Source organism: Marmota marmota, unplaced genomic scaffold (assembly GCF_001458135.2).
Source record: "Marmota marmota marmota unplaced genomic scaffold, marMar, whole genome shotgun sequence".
Taxonomy (NCBI): domain Eukaryota; kingdom Metazoa; phylum Chordata; class Mammalia; order Rodentia; family Sciuridae; genus Marmota; species Marmota marmota.
Genome location: NW_026000153.1, coordinates 29,910,463 through 29,937,176, shown reverse-complemented (window position 1 = coordinate 29,937,176; position 26,714 = coordinate 29,910,463). Strand labels below are relative to the sequence as shown.

The window sequence follows — 26,714 nt, the reverse complement described above, 5'->3', positions numbered from 1 at the left end:
TCCTGCCATGGCACCCTTACATGTACTGTTCTTTCCACCCAGAATGCTCCTTCCCTCCTCTCCAGCTTGTCTCTTCTTATTTCGTAGGCTCCAGTTCAAATGTCACTGAAGGGCAGGATACTTTCTTGATCTTCCTCAGTACAACAGCTTCCTTTGTGTAAACCTTGTGGTGCACTGAATTGGACATTGAAAAACGTTGAAAATGGTGAATTCTTTGTAATGTATATTTTATCACACACACACACACACAAGCACCTGCAAAACCCATTCTTTCATCCCTCGTTTTTCTTTCTTTGTACGTATCAGAGTTTAAGTAATTGTGTATATTTTTTGTTTACTGTCTCCCTTCCCCGTTAGAAATTAAGTTGTGTAGGGGAACCCCACCTACTTTTCCTCACGGTCATTCTCAGCATGGTGCCAGGGGCATTCAGGAACTTAACAATTGCTTGTTGAATGAATAATGAATTAGAAGGCAACACAAAGGCAACACATGCAGTTCCTCCCTCAATCATTTTCTGTCCCCTACCTCTGAATTGTTCTCCCTGCTCAATGTTCCAAAGTTATCCAGTAGGTTCTTGTTATTTGACCTTGTACTTAGCATCATATTAAGTGAAAGGTCTTACCATCAGCTCCTCTCTCCCTCCCCTCCCCCCCCCTCTCTCTCTATATATATATATAATGGTGCCATTGACCATGACCAGCTCACCCTGTGCAAAGGTATCATTAATAGGCTTTCCTCCAACAATGTGATATGTTGTGTGAGGTTCTGGTAGATTCTGTGGGTTCCATCACAATTTAAGTTATGAAATGGGCAAGAGTTTCTCAGTTTTGTCTGTTAAACAAAAGGTCTATGGGAAGAAGTCATTCATTCAGTCATCCTGTAATCAGTTGCTGAATGCTGATAATGTGAGTCAAAGAGAATTTTTACATGAAATGCACAAAGGTGCTATGCTTAAGGCACATGGCACCACAGTCAATTAGGTATTAGGGTCAAATGTTTATCCGTATTTAGAACCTGAAGTTTTCTAAATTGTCAGCTTTTCTGTTAATTATATTTTCTCCATTCTTGTAGTGTTTCTATAATTAAGGTATGCTCTAAGAAGCATAGTTTTGTTTCATTATATAGATGTTCATATAGCCAGGGAGACAGCTGTTGGAAAGATTAAACATGTTCACTCTCATGGCTGTGACAGTGAAGAATGGAAAATGGGGGAAACAGGCAAAGTCTGTATCTGGTGTGGTTTTGAGACAGAATTAAGACAGCATCTTCTGTTCAGACTAAAATATTAACCTGATGTCAGAGCCATGGACGTCAGAAGGTAATCGCATCAGTGCTTTGAACCCAGCTAACCATTTGGAGCTGTTTGAGACAGACTTCTCACAGAGCACCTCAGTATCAATGGCTTCCATCCAAGGACCTCCCAGGAGTCTACAGGCCAAGAATCCATGTGGCCCCATCTCACTATGCCCTCTGACCCATCCCTGGATCCCCAGGGAGACCATGAAGCCTGCAAGTCACAGGCCTGAGCCCTGGGGCCTCCTCTCAACCTCCTGCCTGCTCTGAGCTCCAGCCTCATATCTGGCTCTCCTCAGGTTCCTCCTTATGATGGGTGTGCTCTTCTGCTGTGGAGCGGGCTTCTTCATCCGGAGGCGCATGTATCCCCCACCGCTGATCGAGGAGCCTGCTTTCAACGTGTCCTACACCAGGCAGCCCCCCAACTCGGCTCCAGGTCAGCCAGCCCCCTGTCCTTGTCTCTCCTCCCTATAGTTTTTCCTGTCTTCTATAAACATTTATAAAGGGTACTGCCACAGAGTATGACTTGAGAGAGAAAATTCAGGCCATTTTATTCATTTAAATGTTGATGACCAAGATTATATATTCATTACCTCATATTCTTACATCATTATTGGTACGACTTGTATACAGTTCATATATGCATATTATTTTGCTCTATTCCTTTTTCCTTAAAAATTATTTCATGTATAAGTTTCTGGGTAGGAACAGTAATTTCCCTGCCATTCTTAATGCCTCTGGATTTACTGTTGTGTTACTAAATAGAACTTGCCTAACTCCTCTATGATTGCTGATAATTTTTGGTTTTACCTTTTATTTATACATCTATTCAATGTATTTATTGTGCACTTACTAGTATTATAAGTGCTGCTGTAAACATTTTTCTTCAAGTTATATTTGGTCTTTTTAGAGCATATCACCTAAAGCAATGTGTCAGAGTCCAAGAGAATGAGCTATTTCTTAGTTATTTTAAAACATTTTGCCTTAACTTTGAATCTCTTATCTACTGTGGTGGGCAGCATTGGCTTTAGACATTGGCTGGTGCACTGGTTTTGACATTGTATGTGAGGTCCCACTTCCTTAGAAGGAGCTTTCTGAGAATACATGAGAGCCCAGAGCCTCAGAGGGCTGGTAAGGCTCTGTTCATTAGAGCTCTGGGCTTGTGAACAGGTGTGCAGTGAGGATAAGGGGTAGGTTTGTGGCTTGTGTGCATGCTGCTCTTCTCCCAGTTTCTACCTGAGAGACTGGGGGGCGGGGGGCGTGATGACTAGTTGATTGCATACTGCAAGTGGATTATCAGAATTCCTGGAGCAGTTCTTACCTTGCTTTTACAAAGTTCTGGTTAAACAAAATGAATTAGTCTTAGAGCATCCAGGCTAGGATGAATAAACTGTGATGTAATAATTAAAAATTTGTTAAGAGGGTAGGTCTTAATATTAAGTGTTCTTATCACTCACAAAAAATACTAATAGTAAATAAGAGGCTAGAGAAAACTTTGGAGGAGATAGATATGTTTATGCTATACATTATAGTAACGATTTCATGGATATTTAGTCATTGGCAAACCCATGTTTTATACATTGCATACAGCTTTTTGCATATCAGTCACACCTCAAGAGAGTAGTTAAAATAAAAGAGAGAATTAGGGGGATTGAATGTAAAAAGGACAGACTGTCCTCAAGATGCAAAAAGAACAGAGATGGTCATTTACACATTGCTTTTTCATGGTTTTCTTCTACCAGATATTTTGCAGGATTTTCCTTTAAAAAAGAATTTTCTGGGTTGGGCATGGTGATTTGAGACCAGCCTTGGCAATTTATTGTGACCCTGTCTCAAAACTAAAAAATAAAAAGGACTGGGGATATAGCTCAGTATTAATCTTCCCCTGGGTTCAATCCCCAGTTCAACTCTACTCCCCCCCCCAAAATTATACTTTTATTGATTATTTTTTAAAATGTTACCCAGAAAGATATGAATATAGAAATACATTAAACTGTCACTCAAGGCTAGTACCATTTTGTAAGTACACATGAATTTTATTCTTTCATGTTTTTTGTTTGTTTGTTTTGGGTTTGGGTTATTTGTTTGTTGGCAATGCTGGAAATTGAATCCTAGGCCTAAGGAAGCACTCTACCCAGTGGAGGCACATTGAGCTACACCCCAGCCCTTATTAGTGTTGAATTCATATTTGATCACAGTGTGAAATCCAAATTTTCAGCTAAACTGGAAAGCCAAAGCCATCATTCATTGAATTTTCATCTGGATTAATTAGAGAATTTTTGATACAGGGGAAGCAGCCCAGGCCCTCTTTGGCACACATGGCCACACTGGCCCCACAGATGCAAGTTGCATGTGTCCTTGGTTCTTTGTGCTAGCTGAGTGTCAGGATATGTTGCTCCTCCATTCATCTGCACTGGGACAAACATAAGCAGGTGATGTTATTAGATCCACATTTTAGCTGTATAATTTCCCTTGAATGTCCCATGGCATCTGGGTATTAGCAGAAGAGAATGCATCCCTGTTTGCTCTTCTTCTTCATGCTGGTCTCTGTTTTCTGTGTAGCCATGCACCATTTCTCTTGGTGGAATCATTTGTCTCCTTTGCCAACTGTATCCAACAAATAAGTCATTAGATTTTACTGAATTTTACTTCAGACCCTTATCTCACCCTGAGCAGCTCCTATTACAAGTTTTCCTAGTCATGGGTCTCCACTAGCTCTTCTCTGTCTTCCACATATCCATCAGAAAGTTCTAAGAAAAAGAAGAATGTAATTAGTGTTATTCTTCTGCCTCAAACTCTTTGTTGGCTTACTTTGCTCATAGATGCAAGTCTAGACTCCATAGCCAAGGACCCAGGCCACTTCATATCTCACCCGACTTCTCCCTACACCTCTACATCTGATCCTCTGTGCCCAGGCTGAGTGACCTCCTCCATCTAGTCCTGCCATCCCACGGGTCCCACACCTGCCTGAAAACACTCACTCTTCCTCCAAGATGTTGCTCTGTGTTGCCCCCAGGGTGAGATCACCCCTGGCCATTCTCTCTCCTTCACTTTCTTCCCTGGGTGTTCTGCCTCCTGCTTTAACAGCTTTTACTATGGTGGGCTTTGGTCTTGGTCTGTTCTGTGCTGCTATAACAGAATACCAGAGTCCAGATATTCATAAAAAACAAATTTATTTCTCATGGTTCTGGAGGCTGGGAAGTCCAAGATTGAGGGGTCAGTATCTGATTGGGGCCTCCTTGCTATTTCACAATGTGGCATAAGCTATCACATGAGTGAGAACTATTAAGAGATTGAACTCATGGTCCTAAGCCCATTTGTAATTGGCATGTAATTCATTCTTGAAAGAGGAGACCTCAGTGACCTAAATGGCTCCAATTAGGCCCACCTCCAAACATTACTGCTTTGCAGATTAAGTTTCCAGCTTGCTTTTACAGGGGACACATTCAAATCATAGCATCGTTAGTCCTTCATGTATACAATAGACTCCCCAATTCAGCTGTGTGTAGTACTCGGGTCTCAGGTACCAAGAAGATGCCCAGCCCATGTCTGTGGGCCAAGTGAACTGCAGTTGCTCCTGGGTTTACAGCCTGATAAAGTTGGGCTTAGAATACAGGGAGCCATATTTGGAGCCTAGAGGAGCCCAGACCTGTAAGAATTATTCTTTTGGCCCATATTTACTCTAAACCCACTAAGATACCTGCAGGTGTGTAGGATACCAGTGCACAGCCTGAATTCCAGCCCTGTGTGCATTGCATAGCTTTCTCACTGGTGTGATAGCCCATAGCACAAAAATAACTAGTCTGCCCTCCACATCTGAATGTTCCACATCTGCAGATTCAACCAAGTATTTATTATATTTGAAAAAAAAGCATCTGTACTAAACATGTAGAGACTTCTTTCCTTGTCATTATTCCAATAGAGTATAATAAATATTTATATATTGTTTGCATCATATTAGGTATTATTAATGATCTAGTAATAATGTACTGTATATGGGAGGATGTGTGTAGGTTATATACAAATACTGTGCCATTTTGTGTAAGGGACTTGAATATCTGCAGATTTGAGTATTCAAGAGGAGTCTTAGAACCCAAGGATAACTACCTATAGTTACTGACCATAATGACCATACTGACCATAATATATATAGTTACTGCACAAAGTTGAAGATGCTTAGAAACCATGTAAATGGAAAACTCCATCTGGTGCTCAGATCCAGGAGGATTCCTATAGAAAGGTTATTTGGACTGAAGAGTAAGTAGCATCATTTAACCAAGATTGAAGTGGGGGAAGGGGTGGGAAACTGAGAACTGGAAGGTGGGGTCCTATCCTGTCTCATCAGCCTTTTTAAAATGCCCACAAGAGTCTCCTAAGCTACAGAGCTCCAAACAGCTGCTGTCAGTCCCAGAAGCCACAGTGATAACTGTAGTATTCTTTAGAAAAGAGAAATTTAACAATCTAAGTCAGGAGCCAGGAGTACATGCCTATAATCCCCGTGGCTCAGGAAGCTGAGGCATAAGAATGGCAATTTCATAGCCAGGCTCAGCAACTTAGTAAGGCTCTAAGCAACCTAGTGCAATTCTGTCTCAAAAAGGGCTGGGGATCTGGCTTATTGGTTAAGCACCCTGGGTTTTAATTCCCACTACTAAAAAAAGGAAAAAATCTAAGCCAAGAGAAATAACAAAAAAATCTCAACTACCTCTGTTGAGTACCCCTGAAAGCATATCACTCTTTTTTTTTTTTTTAAGTTTATGTAGCAAGAGAAAGTCAGAGAATCCTGAATGCTATAACTCCCACATCCTTCCCCATCATGCTGCTGAGAGGGCCTCATCCATGTGCCCTCCATGTTAAAGAGAAAAAACAGATTTCATTCATTCTTTCTTTCAATAATTCACTCAGGAAGCGTTAGCTAACTAACACCAGGGGCCAGGATTTGAGTGGAATATGCTCACTAACCTGTAGGAACACAAACAGTGGAGAAATCAAACTTAGAAACCCAGGCTAAGGCAGAGCCATGCCTGTAGGGTAGGAAGGACTGGATTTCAGGAAAACCTGAGAGGTGGCCTCCACTCAACTCAGTGCTTTTGTGGTTGAATGAGAGGAGGGGGTAGTTCTGGGAGCTACAAAATAAAAGAAAATTAAATTATAGTCTGTCTTCTGTACATGATATTATATAGCTACTGAAGCTGATAGTCAAGGTCAAGGCTACATAACTGTAAGGCAAGAAAATCAAAAGACACACTTAGCAAAGAGAGAGGTAGGTAATATCTTCAGAAGAATGGCCACATCATCACCAGTGTGATCACACAAGTATACGTAGAGAGATTGGGCATAATGTTAATGAAATCTTTGATGTTATTTTTATTTAAGTTTATAAAAAATTATTTGTTATTTTGTTTGTTTTAATGAAGTAGTTAGAAATAAATGGAGGACACCTCAGTTGGTTCAGTAACTTAGCTATTGTGAATTGTGCTGCTGTAAACTATAGTATGCTGATTTTAAATCCAGATTCTGCAGTCATGTACAACTAAAAAGAAGCAGTAGAGGGGGAAAAGTATATGGAACATGCTCGTTGGGAGATAGTCTCATTTCTTTCCAGCTGCACATTTGTAACGATTTCATTGATGGTTTGCTGACTGTTCCAGTGTCTCAATCCTATAATAAATCTGTCAGCTCGCAGTGATGGTGGCCACCTAACTAAAGGACACCAACTGTAATAAAATGGAAATGGGGGAGGCTGTTTTGACAGTTTAATTGCTTTCCAAATGATAGCTGAAATACAAACAGGGCTGCTTCCACAGTGAATAGTCATCTCATGGTACCCATGGGAGCTTGATTCCAGAACACCACCCACTCCTGTGGATCCAAGGATGCTCAAGTCCCTAATTAAAAATGGTGTAGTATTTGCACATAACCTGTTCATAGCCTTCCATATACTTTAAATCATCTCTAGATGATCTATAAATATGATGCACATGTCATGTAAATAATTAGCCTGTATTATTTAGGGGATAATTTCCAGGGGAAAGAAGTCTGTTCTTCTATGTTCAATACGGTCTGTTCTATGTTCAATATAGATGTGGTGTTCTCATGAATATTTCAACCTGTAATTAGTTGAATCTGAAGATGCAGAACCCAAGTATACAATGAGGGCCTACAGTAATCATTTTTCTACATGATGGAACTTTAGCTTTGCAGAGATGGTTGTGGAGGAGTCTCTCCCCATCTCTAACCCCTGTGGCTCTTAAATTCCCATTCTTGTTTTTTGGAGTTTTTTTCCCCCCTGAGAGGAACAGTGGGTTTCGGGGATGTGGGTGGGTTTTTGGAGTCCTGTGCTTCATGGGGTCTCACTTCCATGGTTTTTCCACTTAAATGGCTCCCGATGGCCTTCTTCAGAGTGGCATTATTTTAGATTTTATGGTTTTAGTGAAAGAAATTAAGTGGAAGTATTTGAAATTATTTGTTGAAAAAGCATAGGTGGCTATCTCCTAGTAACACTTTCATGGTTACCAGATTATTTCTTACCAGTTACCCCTGATGGCAAAAGGTGACTGATTGGCAATGGAATTAAGGTAAAAAGCTTGTGGTTGTGACAGTGGCTTCATTTGGAGAAGCCCACAGTCTGTCATTGCCTCACAACATGACGTGTTTCCTGCTGCCTGGGAGTATTTCTCCTCAGAGTTCAGTGCTGTCTGTCAGTCTGATTTTCTGTGTCTCTCCCTCTGTCATTCTGACTCTAGTTGTTCTCTTTTCAACCTGGACATCCTCCCTCCCTTTCTCCAACAGCTCAATTACTGTTATAATTTATTTGCACTATCCAGTTCTCATAAAGTAGACACATAGAATGTTCTGCTGTACAAAAGTGAGCGGGTTTTTTGTTGTTTTTTGTTAAGAGGGACAGATAACACATTTCTTAAACAGTCTGTTTCATACAAGAAGGGATTTTGTTGTTGTTTTGATTTTCTGAGACAGGGTCTTGCCATGTTGCTCAGGCTGACCTTCAACTCCGGGGCTCAAGAGTATCTTCTGCCTTAGCTTCCTAAATACTGGGATTACAGATGTGCCACAGAGGACAGAACTTTTTACCTATTGTTAGAATTAATCACAAAGAGCTTTTAGACCCATAATCTTTGTTTAGGGGAGCAGAAACTTACAATAAATGTAAGTCCCCTGATAACTGTTCTCTGTTTTGCCAATGATAGAGCAAAACAGTCTGAGCCCCATTTAGAATGACTGTTATTAGTTCTTCCACAGGTGGAGAAAGGGGAAACTTGGACCAAACAGTACTGAATGCTCATGTATTGTAGTGAGGCCTATGGCTCCTCCAAGTGATGGACATGTGTGTACACCCTTCAGTCATTCACCAAATGTTTTGTGAGCAGGTGTCCTGTGTGTTGGCACTGTGCTTAGCTACAGGGCATACAGTAGTGATAAAGAGCAGCAGCCCTTACCCCCAGGTTCTGACCTTTGCTTCTAATAAAAACGTCTAACCCCTTTGCTCTAATAGAAAAACATAGATGTTATAAAGCCCAAAATAAAAACTGAATTTTGAAATCCTTTTCATTTCATTTATATGTTCAGATTATCTGTGAAACTTTAACAAAAATATGTTTTCTAGTTTATCTTCCTTTTTCTTCTTAGTTGATAAGCTATAGTTTCTTGTGATGTAATTTTCTCTTTTTAAGAAGACTTTTAGTGACTTGAGAAGATACTTTAAAAACATAGGAAGTCCTGTTTTCTTGTCTGCTATTTGTTGTGTATTAATATTTTAGACCTTGCTTCTCTATGGAGGAAAATCTGTCCAGTGGGAAACTGGCCTGGCTACTCATATGAGACCTGTAAAGATTATTATTATTTTTGAAAACAAAGAGGGAGAGAGAGAGCTTTCAGCTGGAAATGTAGCTGACAGAGATGTTTTCTTAATTCCCTTTGATCTATTATAGACAGAAGGAGAGGGAAAAAAATTATAAAATCATTTAGGACTGGTCCTAAACAAACAAAAAGAAGCCCTACAAATTGTTTAAATTATTAACTAAATTTTTGTTAGCATTATTGGTATTTTGATAGTGCTACCTGTGCATGTTATAGGCTAGGAAAGCTTGTGTTATAGGTAGTTGCGAAGAAGATATATATTGTGTTAATTTCCTCCGATTGCTCTAACAAATTACTATAAACATGGTGGCTTAGAACAACAGAAATGTATTTTCCCACAGTTCTAGAGCCAGAAGTCCAAAACCAGGGTGTCATTTGGGTTGGTTCTGTTTGGAGAAAATTAACATGTACTTGTCTATACTATTCTGTAAGTCTTGTAAAGAAACAGTTACCTTTTTAGATATTTCTCCCTTTTCTTTTTGCTTTAAGGTACCTTTTCCCCTCCCTTTTTCTTAGTTTTTTCGCATGTTTATCTTGTTAAATATTTCAAAGAAAAAAAATTTAAAAGAATCTCAGGGCTGGATGGGATTCTGAAGGAACCATTAGGGCCTACTAAAGCATTGGGGTGAAAGGGAAGTACCTGATCTTCTTATGATTCAGATATCTCTTTTGTGTGCTAATAATATTATGTCATGAGGATCAGTAGGCACTTATGAAGTTTCTTTCTCTTGCTATTCAAAGTGTGGGCCACAGACATACATGGTCCTTGGGAGCTTGTTATATAGGCAGACTCTCTTGCAAAACCCCCAGCCCTGCCCAGACCTGCTGAATCAGAATCTATATTTTAACACAATCCCCCAATAATGCAGAATAGTGTCTGCACAGATAAGTTTTTTGATAAAGAACAACAAAGAAAAAAGGAAGGACGGGCCTTGGTGGCAATAGTAACATATCCTGCAGGTTAAGCATTAAAAATAACATGAGAACCTTTGAATCCCACAGGACCAATGTGGAATTTAGTCTTTGTATCTGTTGGAGTAACATTATTGCTATAGTTTTAACTCCTGGCATATACTTCCAGATCTGTTCCATGGAATTATTTTATTAGCATAGTTATTTTTGCTTCTGTTTTGAAACATCATCAGTAGTGAATAAAACTAAAGCTGTTTTTTTTATTCAACTTCTGATTTATAAAACCAGGAGTGAAAACTCTTCTTGGGGGAATTTTACTTCCTGTTTGCCTTGTTCACAGAGTTTGTCTCTCTGCCCTTTCTTGTGGGACATTAGAAGGACCTTGGTATCTTAAAACAACGTCCATGTGTGTTTCAGCAGTATTTCAAATGTGTAACATCTACAAACATTGATGAGCCAGCCATACAGGCCTGCAACCTAACACAGATATGTCTTTTCACTCCCTTCCTCTCCTCTTCCCCAAAAAGCAATGGAAGAAGGTCTTTTTCTCTAGTGGATAATCTATTCACCTTAAGAACAAACACACAAAGTCTCTTTTTCCCAGTCCCCTTCCTCAGAATTCTACCCTTTCTGCACTCAGTCTCCCCATCTCACTAAAAACACCTCTGCTCTTCCTAACTGGTCCTGTCTTTTTGTGTTCACCTTTCCCTGCTTCCATCTATTTCCTACAAAGCACCCAGAGTCAAAAACTAAGTCAGAGTTTCTGCTTCCAGGTGTCCAGAGGTTACCCATATTATCGACATCAAAAGTTCTTTGCATGGCCAACATCCTTCTCAGCTTCATGTCCTCCCACGCTGCCTGGCAGGCTTGGACCTCTCCCACTGCTCCCCACCTGGCCCATTCCACTCCTTCCACACAATGGCCTCTTGTTTTCCTCAGATTCTCCAGGCTACCATTTTGGTGTCTTAGGCATTGTGGTTCTTCTACCTGAAAGGTTCTTTCTCCATCCACACACACCCCTTGCTCATGACAGTCTTCTCCATCACCCTCTCACTAGATACACATTTTCATTTTTACTACTTATCACCAACTAACATATTTTTCATATTTACCTCAATTCTTGTCTCTCTAAACTGCAAGAGCCATAAGAACTAAATATTTTGTGTTTGTTTTTTTTTTTTATTGCTACATTCTTAGTGCCCAAAACTGGTGGCATTCAGCAAGAATTCAGTATCTTTTGAATATAAAAATGAAGAGAGGAGTCAACAGATATGTGACTATAAATACAGATGCAGTGCATGTTAAGCTGACTTTTAGAAGTAGATTTGTAATCTTATTCTTCATTAAATTTAAAATATGAAAGCAAATGAGCTGGGCTGTCCTCAAGAGTTTTAGAAACTAATCAAATAAATTTATAGAAAGTAGAAAACATAAAATGAAAATAGAAATTAATTGTATAAAACAGAAAGATAAAATATCTGAAAGTGCTAGTGTTTGGCAAATATAATAAAATAAATAACATTGTATGTCCCACCCCTGATAACTCCAATCAATAAAAGAAAAAAGCAAAAATATAAATATAAATTAAAAGACTACAGATCCAAAGGAGTTTAAAAATTAAGAAACATTCATGAATTGGAAAATCTTGGTAAGATGAGAAATTGTATGTTACTAAAGATGAATCAAAGTACTGAAAATTTCAGTAAATGGAAAAGCAAGCAAAAACTTGAAGAAGTTTCTAAAGAATTATCTGCTTGAATGACTACATTCATATGGGGTTTTTAAAAACTTGTAAGAAAAAGTTCATGAATATATGGATTACTATAGCGCATGCAAATCTATGGAACTCTACTTAATGTTGTAAAGCTAGTATAACTTGGAAACCTCAAAATAAAATAATATTGTACTATATTTAGTAAGTACAGATCAAAATCAGGAAACAGCATTAAATAATATTTTAAAAGGATAAACCATCGTAACTACACATGATCTAAGAAAGAAAAGATATTTAATATTAGGCAGGCTAGGGCTGGGGTTGTGGCTCAGCGGTAGAGCGCTCACCTAGCATGTGTGAGGTGCTAGGTTCAATCCTCAGCAGCACATAAAGATAAATAAAATAAAGGTATTTTGTCCAACTACTTCTAAAAAAAATATTTTAAAAAAATATTAGGCAGGCTATTAACATTGTAAGCTATTAAAATAATTATTTTAATAGGTGCTGAAAACGGTCAATAAAATTCAATATATGTACCTTATCAAAACTTATAAATGTAGTAACAAGACTTTTTCTTTTTTATTTATTTTTAATTAATACAATTGTACCTCCCTATGAGATAGAGTAAGAAAATTCAATACACGTATATAATATGCAGTGATCAAATCAAGCTAATTAATACTTCCAACTTCTTAAACAATGATCATTATCTTATGTTTGAAGTCTCCCAACTCTTCTAGTTGTTTATTACATACATAAGTAGTTATAAACATAGTCATTAGAACTTACTCTTCCTGTATAACTGTATTTGATACCCATCATTCAGTCTCCTTTTTACCTCATCCCCTACCTTTTTTAGACTCCAGTGACTGCTTTTCTACTCACTACTTCTATGAAATCAACTTTTGGCTTCCACATATAAGTAAGAAAATGTGGTACTTGTCTTTTCATGACTGGCTTATTTCACTCAACATAATGTCTTCCAGTTTCATTCATGTTGTTTCAGATGGCAGGATTTCTGTTCTTTTTATGGGTGAATAGTATTCCATTGTGTATATATACCACATTTCCTTTATTCATGCAGCCACTGATGGATATCTGTACCTTTTGAATAGAAATGTTCAGTAAATATTTTTTTGTAAATAATTTTTGAACAAACTACATATATTGATCCATTGCCAACATTACATTTAAAGAAACCATAAGAATTCCCCTGAAAATTAGGATGCTTAATATCAGTAACATTTAACATTATTACAGAATTTCTGACCTAAGTATTAATATGAAAAAAATATTGAACCATTAGGAAAGAAAAATAAAGCTATCTATGTTTGGAAACAGTATTTCAATACAGGTAAGAAAATTCTTGAGATTTCAATGAAATGAAAAACATTATTAATAGCTGAGACAGTTTTGTAAACATTAATAGATATAACATAAAACCAGATCAAAATACAAGGCTTAGAGGAAAGAAAGGGACCAGTTAGAAAGGGAGAAATTTGTCAACTGATAATGAAAATATTCTCTGAGAGAATTAGTTCAGATGCTTTGGGCTACAAGTAACAGATACCCCAATTCAGCTAGTATGAGAAATAAGGAAGACTTATTTCTTGTGATCAAAAGTCAAAAAGAATAAGGCTCCTGATCTAACCCCATGGCTCAGCAGCATTTTCAATGCCCCCAGTTCCCTCCATCTGTCCATGCTGACTGCCCCAGCTCTTCACTCACTAGTCTCCTCCCTGGCTGAAGGATGGCTGCCTTGGTTCTTACAGATACAGCAATGCCCAGTGGAAGAAGACTGCTTTGGGCAAGTTGTGAAATTTATTTGTGCTTCAGCTTTTGACTCTGTGAGATGGGACTAAGTAATAGGAATCTCATATTACTATATAGGTCTGAATGACATGATACCTGTGAGACACTTGTATTTGTCAAGAGACTGTCCTTAGCAAGTAGGACCTTCACTAAGTACTGGTTCTTGTCCTTCCTTCCTGCTCTGAGAGGCACTTTGTTAGAGTTAAGGCAATCTGAATGCTCTCCCGCAAACCAATCAGTTCTTAGTTGGGTGAGTCTTTTATTTTCCCTCACCCATTTTCTTTCCTTCAGTTTTCAAACTATTCTTCTCTTTAGCAAAAAATAAGATTTGAGGCCCTTCTCTTTGCCATTTATCTTACTTTCCAAGCAAACAATAGGAACCTGTTTTTGTCTAGTCTTTCTCCATGCTTCAGATCCCTGGGACTTTATTTTCATGACAGTTGTATTTGTCTCTGGCATTAACCTCACTATACAATTTTGTCCTTTAGAATCAATACATGGGCTTAATTTGAAATTGTTCAAGTTTTTGTTCTTACCTTCCTTTTCTTGTGATATGGAGTTGACTAAAGGTGATTTTTAAGGTGCTGTTGGTTCCAGAGTTATGTGCCACAGAATCATTTCTGTTTGGGGGAATGTCTTTGAAATACACTCTCTGAAACCTAGAGGCCTCACTGGCCCTATCTCCATGGGTTTTACACATGCAATGAAGGTTTCCTGCCTTTACTTCTAAATGAGTCTCTCTGCCTAAGCAAGAACTAGGTCCATCTTCTCTCCATTCAGTGGGACCTGAATGGTAAACTTGGCCAGTGTCTTCTCCAGAGTTCTACTTTTAGTCAAATGAGAAGAAATCGGGTCAATCCCTGGATCATGAACATCTTCTTGAAGAGCCACTGCCTGTGTCTGAGCTGATTATCTTCTTGCCTTATTGCCCACCTCTGGCTGAGGATCCCTCAGCTGCTTACCCCAGGGGGACAGCATCTGTTTCTGCTGCCCTCTATCTTCAATCACAGGTTTTCCAGCATTTCAGCATGTTCCATCCCCATGGCTGCTGAATTTTTTCACTAAAGGGTTCATGTTCTTGACAAATACATAATTTACCCACCTCCTATCCATTCTGTTTCTTTTGTATTCCAAGTGTTTCTCCATGTTCAAATATTTTAATCCCATCTTGCCACTCCTGCAAAATCCATGAGTCATGACTCCAGTATGAGTGAGTGGCTGTACTGCAGGGATACTACAGACACAGTCCAAGCAACATCTCTGGTACAAAGACCACAGTCTTCCCCACCCTTATCCATGATGGGGAGATGGGGTGACTCCTTGAACTCCTCTGGTCCTTGGGAGCAACAGGCTTGGTATAGATGGGAGCCAGTTCCTCCTGTCATAGCAGCAGGTGTGTCTCAAGAACTGTCAAGTGTGCCCAGCACAATACAGCAGAGACAAAAGCCCAAATCCAAATCACTTTTCATCCATCCTCTATATTTATGGAACATCTGCCATATGCCAGGTGCTGTTCTGGCTCTGAGGGAACCAGGATATATCCTGTCCTATTCTCATGTGTTGAAAGCTCAGAAGATCATACTGGACTGTGGTGGTAAGACATAAATAGGTTGTTCCAGATGTGCTGGGTACCTGCTCCAGCCAGGAAGCGGGTCATAGACAGTACGAGGTTACTTCTTGGAGTTGGTGATTCTGAGCTGGGACATAAAAGGTAAATGAGAAATAGCTTGATGGGAAGTTGGGGAGAAGGAATGTGCAGGGGGGGACTGGCATTCCAGGAGGGAGGAGCAGTTGGGTGTTGAGCCCTCATGAGGTGCTTTCTAGTGAGGCCTGGAGGGCAAACAGGCTACAGGCAATTTGAGGAGTGTTAGGTTATAAAGAATAAAGAAGGACCATGAAAAGTAAGACTCAACTCTGAAGTGGACAGGAACTTGACTGTGGAAGGTCTTTATCCCTCAAATAGCCCCATGAGTAACTGGGTAAATATGGTGTCACCACCAAGAATGGGGCTGTGCATAGGAAGATGAGCTGGCCAAGTGATGGGGGAAGAGAAGCATTCAAGTGTCTCCTGTGATGTGTTGAGTACCTGCCTCAATCTTCAGGTGCAGCCTGGGCAACAGGAGACAGATGCAGAAAGTCAGGAGGTGGACCCTGATTCAAACTGAGTACATGGGTAGATTGGAGAGTGAAAAATCATACACTAACTTAGAGCGGGGCTAGTTGTAAAGACAGGTGAAACCTAAGGGAATAGGAGCTCCATTGAGAATTGGTACAGCTTTGGGCTGGTACCTCTCCCTCGCTCACGTGCCCCATGCCCTCTCAGGCTGCCTCTTCCTCTTCCTGTTTTCATCCAGTCCTCTGCTGCCATCCAGATTCTTCACATCCCGGGAGCAGATTAACCCACCTTCTCTTCCCTGGTGTCTGGGCAGTCAACCGTGGTCAAAAGTAGCAGTCAGTTCCAGGAAGGAGAGTTGCCTGGCTATCCCTTTGGCAAGGCCAATGGTGGAAGAGTCCCACTTAGGAAGGCCATTGTCCATTAACTTCCTTAACATATTCTTATCAGTCCTTGCTGAACCTGGAGTTCCCTCCCAAATCATGCAAAACTCAAAATGAGGAAACAGACAATAGTACTGATGAAAAAAAAAAAAAAAACTTGAGCATTTTCTGGGGACATTATGGGCCGTGGATAAGCGTGCTGGGGTCACACAGTCCACAGTCAGCCCTAATCTTTGAATGGGTCTGCAGTCTTCTCTAGTTCTTCACCCTCTCTCCCTCTCTGGCCTGGGCTGCTTCACCCACTTCACCATCCTTTTATGAGAAATCCATGTGACAGTGGAAGAATCTGGTTTCATCCACTGCTGGATTCAAATACTGGTGTGTGACCTTGGACGTCACTAAATCTCACTCCCAACATCTCCCACAATCTGTATCCTGTCCCTGCAGTACTATGCAAAACAGGTTAAGGTTATGGACACTTACTCTGTGAGGAACAGATGGGGCAGCATGCTCTGCCCTTGTCTCAAACCCCTTTCCCAATCCTTTCCCCTTTGTCTCCCAGGGAAACAGTCTCTGTAACTCCAACTTCTTCACACAATGCTCTATATATTTTCTATAACCAAACTATCTGCCACAGACTTTAAAAACTGAAGTGCTAATTCTTTTCTCTCAGAATATATGTCCTATAGGGAAGATGGTGGTGTCCCTTGGTTCCTGGGTATGTATCACCCCCGTGCAGAATGTCCCTTTCATGTGGAATCTCATTCCAGTTGGCTGTTGCTCCTGATCACTTTTTTTTTTTTTGGTAAACATTTGTGACCATTATGTACTCTTCCCTTCTTCTCTGAGGACTGCACAAATCTGTTTGTTCTTTGCCCTCTCGTGGTCAACAAATGAATAATCTGGCACCTACTTCCACTCCAGATAGAGGCTGTCTGCTCTGAGTACATCATTCTTCCTCCTGCACACTGTGGGCTCCCCTGGGCTCAACCTGTTCTTCTCCAGACCATACCCTATGCAGATTCTCTACCCATTTGAAATGTACTCAGCATCTTCCAGTACAGCAGGGTCTGGGCTCAGCAATGGGGTCCAAAAGCTCTGTGCAGATGGATTCCAGTGCTGCACTCATGAGCTTATATTCTTCCCCAAAATGCTTTTTCTCTCTCTCCTATATATCTGTCCTATACCCTGTAAACATACTCATACATTTCCCATCCTAACAATGCATTGTCCTTGTTTAACCATCACCTATCTTATCTACTCATAACCCCTTATCCCTGAATTGCTTTTCTTCTACTGTGGTTAGTCGGGGAGAGGGCAGGTCTGTGTCTGTGCTCTATTGAGTAAAGCACACAAGAATCCCCAAATACCCATCTATTGCCAATTTTAAATTCTTCTTTGACCTTTCTTTGATCTTGAAGCATGCTGGTCATTTCTGTCTTAAAAATTCCCCTTTCCATCTGCTTCCATGACATAATACCTGGTTTCCTACTTTTTACCATTTCTTCTTGGTTGCTTTTACATCCTTCTCATGAACCTTAAATATTTTATGTTCTTTTCCTGTCATGAATGTTAATCTTTCCCACAACTTTCACCTCAGTTGTCATCTTTTATCCCTCCCTATACACTTCTGTAGTGCTTTTAATCCATACCCGTGTCTTTGCACATTTTTACCAAAAGCTCCAGTGCTGCCTTGACCTTGACAGAACCAGTGTGGAATTTTTCATCTGTCCTGCCCTTCTCGTGTATTGGTGAACTGCCTCTTTGAGACCAGAAATCAAGGTCCTTTCTTTTTAGATCATGTTTCCATCCTGGCATTCCACATTGAGGTAGCCCCAGGTTAAGTCCTTGGTTAGCCCTTCCCATTATCTTTCTTGCCCTCTCTATTTCTTCTGAAAAATATTCAAAGTCCAGAGTATTACAATGGCCTCTTTTTTCAAATCACTAACTTTTTAATGATACAACATATAAAAGTATACAGATATAAATAAATTATAATCTCTGCCCTTGAGAAACTCATGGTCATGGCTAGTAACACATCCAAAGGCAGCTGATGAGATATACCAGTGGGAGCATGTGCCATTCGTGGGGTCATACCAGTGCAGGATGAGGCCTTCCTTGATAAAGGTGGCTCTGGTTGCCTGCCATTCTTGATGACACCCTAGATATATGTTTGGCCTGTGTTTTTGTTCCACATTCTCTATTTTAGCACATTTGTAGATGTCTGAGATCTACAGAATGCCAGCTTGGGAGGTTTGGGACATCTCACATACTTTGATGGGCATCTTTGTAGAAATCATCTCTTTTATTCAATTAAATGATCAGAGGGATATTTGCCCTTTAAAAAAAAAAAAAACCTACACAATATTTACACAGTGACAGCTTCTCTGATACTTGGAAATCTCCCTGCCTTAAATAAAGCCTCATTCAAAGAGACCAGACTGCACCCACAAAATTTCTAGTTTGATTTCTTAATTCTGTAATTATATCTATATTGTTATCCACATGATCAAAGTAATCAGAACTAAAACCAGGCTCTTGAACACCAGCTCTCTAAGTTAGGGCCAGTTTGGGGCAGGGTGACCAGCCTGTTTGCTGCTGTTACCTTCTCCAGACAGCGATATATCGTACCCAGGCTGGGGTGTCAGCCAGCATTTTAGATCCTCAGGCTTGGAGAAGAAAATCTGTGGCAGCATCCAGGGGATGTCCTGCCATTGGCATGTGCCCTGTAGGTTTTCTCCTGACTATGAACTTGGGCTCTGCTAGATAACAGGTAGATAGTCCTTGCTCCCATAAAATGTGAACGCAGGCAGGGAAAAATGGAAATCTTACATTAGAAATAGTCACTAGCAAACTGTGTATTCACAGGGTTGATGGGGCTGCCTGTGTTAATCCTGTGCTAGGAGTTGGGAAACCGATGTTCCAGTTCTTCTTGCAATGAGGGAACATGTCCTATACCTTACTGTGACCCGTCTACCGCCTAAGGTGTGCAATAGCCCTCTCAATCCCTGATCTTTTAGCACATGCTTCACTAGCTCTTCGAAGATCAGCATTTAGTTTCGGATTAGAGAAACCTGAGCCTCCACCAATATCGCCTCCTTCCGTCATGCTTCCTTATAACTTACCCATGCTGTCACAGTTTATGTGTCACTTGTCAATGTCCCCCTCCAGTGGAGTTGAGGCCCATGAGGATGGGGCCCCATGTGTTGCTCTTGTTTATTACCATATACCAGATGCCCCCTCTCTCTGAGCATATAGAGTACTGGATGTACGTCAGTTGAGTAAATGATATTGAGCTATACCCCTAGCCGAGGATTTTCTCTTTTGTGCTCACATATGATTGTCTGTCTTTCAGGAGCCCAGCAGCCGGGGCCGCCATATTACACTGACCCTGGAGGACTAGGAGTGAATCCTGTCGGGAATACCATGGCAATGGCTTTCCAGGTCCAACCCAATTCACCCCAGGGAGGCACAGCCTACCCACCCCCTCCTTCCTACTGCAACACGCCCCCACCCCCGTATGAACAGGTGGTGAAGGACAAGTAGCAAGAGAATGCTCCTGGGAGGTGGAGAGGTGGGACAGGGCTCTTTACCAGGCCCTTCCCATCCCCATGGATGTTCCCATCCCCATTGAAGTTCACTTCCAGGGACGGTCCAAGGGCAAACTCCTCTTTGATATCTTCAAAGCAAGCACAGCTCCCTTTCAAGTTTTCCGTGGAGGACAATATTTGAATTCACACTGTGTCTCCTCTGTTGCTTCTGTTTCTAATGTAATCTGTGCTCTCTAGCAGTGTGGCAACAGCCCCAAGGGTTAACACTCTTGGGTGGTGTGGCCAGATCTTCAGGAGAGACTAAAAGGAAGAGGAAGGCAGAGCCAGCCTGTGAGAGGGACTGATGGAAGAGCCAGCCCAGGCGAGTCCTGCAGGCAGCAGGCAGCACAGCCCATGAAGCCAGATGAGGTTGGGCAGGGTGGCTGCCAGCCATCAAAGCCCATTTTTCCTCTTCCAGAAGCTGTTGGAGAAATGTGCAAGGGGAAAAAGACTCTTGACACTTTTTTTTATCTCTCATATCCTGAAGATAGGCTTCCTTCTGCCTAAACAAGGAACAGCCGAGTGCTGCCGCTTCCACCTCCAGATGGATCTGAATCAGGCTCACGTTGGATGTCTGCGGTTATCTGAAGATCAATAAAGTTATTTAAATTTATGGGAAATTGATCCCTGCTCCAAACTGGGACATTTCATTTTATAAGCTCTTGTTCTGACTTGGGGAGAAAAATATATCCCCGTTTTTAGTGCATTCTTGGAAGTACATATGTAGTGTCCTGTCCTTTGAGATCAGATAGGCAGTGTGTCCTCCTTGGATGCCAGTGCCCAGAGGGCTCTTGCATCCTTCCCCAAGGCAGCTGTGGGTGGATTTGATGGGCACTTTCAAAGCAGAAGGACACATCTGGCTGAGAAATCACATCAACCTTCAGAGGGAGAAAAAACAGCCAACATGCCCAGCAAGGCACAGCCAGACTTGTTGAACCAGAGCGGGAGGCAGCTGTGTCTGATCTGAGAGGTAGTGTGCTGGGCTCTGAAGATAGGGAGCTTACTGAGAAAGATGGGAAAAGTACTGATTTCATTTACTGACCATGTGATCAAAAATAGAATAAAGAAGATGTTAAAAATGCAAATCCCCAGAGGAGAATCCTATCTTACCCCAGGGTCTTATAGTAGTTGCAGGTTTTGTTGACAGATAGCAGGGAGTTCTGTTCCTCTGCGTAGTTAGCAGTGTTGACATGTATTTAAACCCAGATTGAGACCTGCCCGTGTCGTGTGTACTAAGAGCAAAGCAGCGTAGCAAAGATACCTAGATTACTCTGTGTGTAGTATCATGGGGAGTGGGGCTGGTGGGGGGTGTTGCTTATTTTTTAATTGACCTAGTTAAAGCCTCTTAAGAAATTGCTACTCATTGAACTTTGTGCATCAAGATGTCTCTCAGGAGCAGATGTGGGATGGTTTTCATTCCCCCAGATCAAGAAGCACAGTTTCTTTGCTCTGCTGGGGTATTTATGTGAGATGAAGGGTGAGGAAAAGCAGTGGGGCTCAAGTAACTGTGCGGACTTACTCTAAGGACAGAGAATGTGGGGACCTCCAGGGAATTCCACGGGAAGTGCCTGGGACCAAAACCAACACCCTGGGGACCAATCTATGGGCACAGATGATGCTGCCTGTGTCTTTGACCCTTGCCACCCTGTGTGACCTCTGACCTCCTGTCCTTGACTGCAATACCTCCCCATGCTCAAGTCCTCGATTTCAATGAAGCAACAAAGCACAATGTCTGCTGTTTACAACTGAGACAACTACATGGGTCCAAACAATTCCTCTTCCTCCAGGTCATTTGTTTTACATTTTCAATTTCTCCCATTACTTTTTTTTTTTTTTTTTAAATAAAGAAGCACTCAGCACTGTCCCTGGAATTGGATCAGAGTGCAGCTGAGTGAGGCACCCTGTGCCCACAACTAAATTTTGTTTATCTTTTCCAACAACTGGGAGGGCTCAACAATTTTATATTCCCATGTTCATGTAAGATTTGTTTCCCATTGAACCTGGGTTAGACTCCTGTGCATTGAGCACTGACACTGTCCATGGAAGTTCCACTTCTGCTGACATTTCCTGGCCACTCTCATTTCCTTTGTGCTGCTGGTGGTTGGTGACCACTTCTTAGACTGATTCCAGCTCCTGGTGCGTTGAAGTCCTGTAGAGTGGGTGGTTAGGAGTAAACTTTAGGCAGACCTGTGCATGCTTTTCCTCTGCAACACTTGGCTCACGTCCTTTTTTGTTCTCTTTTGATAGGGTCCTATTTCCTATGTATGCACAATAAAAAATAAATTTGGGCATGTACTGTGGTTCTTTTGCTGGGGAGTAGAAAAGAGTGTAGAAATGAAGTTTCTAATGGGAAAGGATGTGTGGCGGGTCATGAGTTCAGCCATGTGCGGTGGGGGTGAGGGTGGATGATGCGCCTATTCAAGGAAGAACCGGAAATTAGGTATTATTATCAATGAATATATTCTCCTTAGGTAAGTCTGCCTTCACTTTAAAATTTCACTCTCTATGGTTAAAAATTGTACTTCTCTCATAGATACTACCTAAGGATATAACTTCTATAGTTAAGCTGCAATGGCACCATATAACAGTTTTAAAGGTCTCCTTAGTTTTTCCTTATATTATTATACTGGTGTATTTATCTTTAAAGGGTGATGTAAAATGACCCATTTCATGATAAATCTAACTTGGGGTATAGGGGTTGCCCCAAAGTAATGTGTGGATATAAAATGACCTTAAGACTAAACAGGTGCTGGACTCAGTGACACATGCCTATAATCCCAACCACTTGGGAGGCTGAAGAAGGAAGACTGCAAGTTCAAGTCCAGCCTCAGCAGCTTACCAAGGCCCAAGTAACTTAACTTTTAAAATTAAAAAAAAAAAAAGAAAGAAAGAAAGAAAAGGGCTGGGGATATGACTGAGGGGTTAAACACCCCTGGATTCAATCCTTAGTATTCACCCCCACCCCCATCCCAAAAAGTACACAAACATAACTAGGCACAGCAGCATTCAACTCAGTAAGCTGAGGCAGGAGGATTGATTGAGCCCAGGAGTTCAAGCAGCAACATATTGAGACCTCATTCTCAAAAAACGAAAAAGAATGTCTATGAGGATTAACTGAAATGTCAGTTTCTAAACATGTTAGCCCCAGAGCATGTGGGCTTAGTCTGGAATCCTGACAGTGGCACCATGGGTTCCTCAAAATGTATTTTCCCACTTCTAGACATTTTGCCATGAAAATTTTAAAACATACAGAAAAACTGGAAAAAAAATATAGTGAACAACCCTAAGCTTACTACCTAGATTCTACAGCTATATTTATGATTAAAAATTATTTTTAACAACTATTGTGCTTTCTCTGATATTTTATATGCTGTATTTTAAAACATGATAATTATTTTGACCTTAGAATAAGGAAATAGTCCCAATTTGAGCGTAAAAATTAGTCCTCAATGGCTGAGTTTCACCTCTCCCTTTTCATTAGTCCTGGAGACAATACCAGTCTACTTTTTCCAAACCCTGCCTTTGTTACTCAACTGTCACTATGACAAAATACCTGAGATAATCAACTTTAACGGAGCAAAGATTTATTTTGCCTCACAGTTTCCAAGGATTCAGTTTATAGTCACTTGGCCTTGTTGCTTTGGGCCTGTGGTAGCACAGTACATTATGGCAGAAGCATGTGACAGAGGAGGTCTGTTCACTTCAAGGTAGCTGGGAATCAAAAAAAGAAGAAGGAGCCCAAGTCTTAAAATTCCCTTAAGGGCATACAGCCAGTGACCTAAGTTCCTTCAACTAGGCCCTACCTCCTAAAAGTTCCACCATGTCCCAATAATGTCACGGGCTGGGGACCAATCCTTCAACGTGCCTTCCTTTAGGGGACAATGCAGATCCAATAGCACTGCCTGAGTTCTCAGCCACCCATATTAACAGGAAAGTATTATATTCCTCTCAGGCCCAATGTCCCATTGGACCCTGAGGTCTCACTCAGCCCTTAGAGTACAGGTATGTCTCCAAGTTGGTATGGGCGGCTTTTCTATGGATGGATGGATGTGTGTCTCCTCCAAACTTCCCATGCCAGACTCCACTCCAGTGCAGTCCTGGGTGATTTGTGCTGGGCCCAGCCTTCTACCCATAGTTCAGATCTGGCCAGTAATCCAGACATACTTTCCCCTGAAGCTCCTCTGAGGTGTTATCTGCAGCAGAACCCAGGTGTCTTCATCATCTGAGAGATTTCTTAAAACATTTCACCTGAGCTGGGAAGTGGTCCAGCCTCAGGCCTTCTTCAGAAACTCCTTGGCACCTCTACAGATGTGCCCAGCTCATAATTCCACACCAGCACTGCACCCCTGGGCTGTCTGGAAGAAAGCAATAGGCTCCCTATTTACAAGATTTTCTGTTAACTCTTCAGCACTTAGCTATAAATTTTGGGGAAAAGAATTTACCAGTTTAATTTGTTACGTGCATGGGAGTACTACTGTTTTACTTGACAGGAGTATATTACAAGGACAGATTTGGCAAATAAAAAATCTCATTCAAAACTCTTGTCATGGGGACAGGAAATAAAATGGAAGAGGTCTAGCCACTTGGCAGGCATTGCAGCCAGGTGGCAGGGGGTGGGGGCATCTCATCAGGTCAACTTACTTCAGTAAAATGGGAGCAGGGGTCATTTGCAAATCAAAGGTCATGAGACTTGAGATGGTAGAGTGCTCACTTTTTTCTGTCCTTCTCAAATTTCACTAAACTTCAAGAAATCTGTGACAGCTGTCAAAGCAAGACAGTGCAAGAACAAAAATGTTGAGTAATTTCTGAAATAAAAGAAGGCTGTGAGATTGATGGATGGAGAAAACAAATCAGAGAAGATGGAGACAGCCTGTGCACAAAAGGCAGCTGGGGAGGGAAGAGCTGCTCCTCAGAAGAGCTCCATGGCACAGTAAGCTCAGAAGGAGATCAGGAGGGGCTGGGGGCAGATGGGGGTGTGAACCAACAACCATCCTGGAGAAAAGCCATGCCAGAGTCTCCACCCTAGATCTGGACTGTTCCCAGAAGATGTGTGTTAAAGGCTTGGTTCCAGATTGGCACTATCAGAGGTGGTGGAACCTGCTAAAGGTGAGGCCTAGTGAAAGCACTTCCAATCTTTGGGAGTTTAATATCGAAAGGAGAGAGTGGGACCCTTGCCCATTCGCTTCCTTTTTCTTTCACTTCCTATCATGAGGCAAATGGCTTTGCTCTACCACACACTTCTGCCATGATGTGCCTTCTTGCCATAGGCCAAAAGCAACAGGGCCAACCAGTGTTAGACTGAAAACTGTAACACTATAAGCCAAAATAACGGTTTTCTCTTTATAAGTTATTATTTCAGGTATTTGTTACAATAACGAAAACTCAATGTGCATCTTGTGTAAAGTAGGACCTTGAGGACCTGGAGAAGAAAATGACCCAGTCGATCACCAATAATGCCAGTCCTACTTCAATATTTTCTCTGGCAGCAGAGGAAAGAAATTCAGTTCTGCTGGCACCTCCTCCTCCTCTGCCTCTGTCTACATGGTGACAGCATCTTCTTCCACAGAAAGTCGTCTGCTATTTAGAATACCTTGTAGTAAATCAGAAATCTTCCTTCCCTCTGTCACTTAGTAGGAGGGAGAGAGGTCCTTCGGTAGTCTCCTGATTTGCACTATGCTAGCCTTTCTACCTAATTAACTAAGCATTTCTTACTAAGATGATCCTTAGTAGTTTGAATTTTTGCCTCAGTCCATTTAGGCTGCTATTTAAAAACAAAAAAGCACCCAGCATAGACTGGATGGCTTGTAAATAACAAATATTTACTTCTCAGAGTCCTAGAGGCTGGAAATTCCAAGATCAAGGTGTTAGTGTCTAGCAAAGGCCTGCTTCCTGGTTCAGTTCCTGTCCTCTCGCTATAACCTCACTTGGCAGAGGGGTGGGGGATCTCTGGAACTGCTTATCCCATTCACCATTCATAAAGGCTCCTGCCTCATAGCCTCATCATGCCCCCAGTCCTTTGCCACGAGCAACAAAACTGCCACTTGGGATTAGGTTTCAGCACAGGAAGACACACATCCATAGAAGGAGGAGACACACCTTCATCCATAGAAGTTCTCAACTTCTAATATTCTTTGCCAAAGATGAGAACATGAAAGATATATGAGAGCAATCTGTATTATTCATGCTTATGTCATGGGAAGGCCAAGGGCACTGAAAATGGACAGCTTTGCTCAGTCCTGAGTCTACTAATTTTTAGCTGTCTTCAGGCAGTTGATTTACTCTCAAATTTCAGATTCCTCCTGTATAAAATCAAGATGATATTACCTATTGCCTATACCAGACTTACACATAGTGGATAATCAACAAACATTAAAAATCCTCTGTGCCCTTATTTCACACTAGTCCAAGCAGAAGAAATAAGAACAGTGCGAGAGGAATAACTCCAGCTCAATGTTTTGCTTATCTGTGAGGAGTCTCCCTCTCTGGTGTAACCAGAAGACTGGGGGGGGGGGACTTCTTCAACATCTTCTCCAGTTGTTCTTTGTCTTTGGGACCATGATTATGCAGGGAAGGAAGCCAAGGAGTTTCACATACACCACCTCCAATGACCTAACTTACTTGTGGGTACCTTACTGTGTTCCTTTTCTGACTAAGTTGGTGTGCGTTGCCCAGTGCAGGGTGTTCAGCCAATCAGAGCAAGGAGAAAACTTGGGCAACCATCTTTCCCCCACCATTTATCTGAAACGAGATCTGTGAGCATCCCAGAACAGGCCATAGATGGTAAACAATATTTCGTACATTTATGCTTCTTTTGGTATTTCTTTTGTCCCCATCATCATCATCCTCAAACGATGATATAGTTTGAATATTCCGTGAGCCTCCAAAGGCCCATGATTCACAAACCTGTGTCACTACAGAGGGTGGTAGAACCTTTAGGAAGTGGGACCTAGGGAGGAAGACAGGTCACTGAGGGCATGCCCTTAAGACCCAGCCCCTTCTTTCCCTCCCTCCCTCCCTTCCT

General features: G+C 41.4%; 1 protein-coding gene and 1 long non-coding RNA gene across 4 annotated transcripts in view; one reads left to right on the top strand and one right to left on the bottom strand.

Moving 5' to 3' along the window:
* The window catches only part of Vopp1 (VOPP1 WW domain binding protein), a 101,193-nt gene extending 79,209 nt beyond the window's left edge, over positions 1–21,984 (top strand). For 2 of the 3 annotated variants that reach the window (XM_015490350.2, XM_048786645.1), the window contains 2 exons: positions 1,594–1,730; positions 19,459–21,984. In XM_015490350.2, the coding sequence (XP_015345836.1) occupies positions 1,594–1,730; positions 19,459–19,649 (328 nt within the window). In that variant the 3' untranslated portion in view covers positions 19,650–21,984. The remainder of the gene's footprint in view (positions 1–1,593; positions 1,731–19,458) is intronic. The other variant, XR_001504019.2, reaches the window with a different exon arrangement.
* The window catches only part of LOC125611554, a 28,000-nt gene continuing 3,803 nt past the window's right edge, over positions 2,518–26,714 (bottom strand). Inside the window, exon 2 of the long non-coding RNA XR_007341767.1 lies at positions 2,518–4,044. This is a non-coding gene — a long non-coding RNA (uncharacterized LOC125611554). The remainder of the gene's footprint in view (positions 4,045–26,714) is intronic.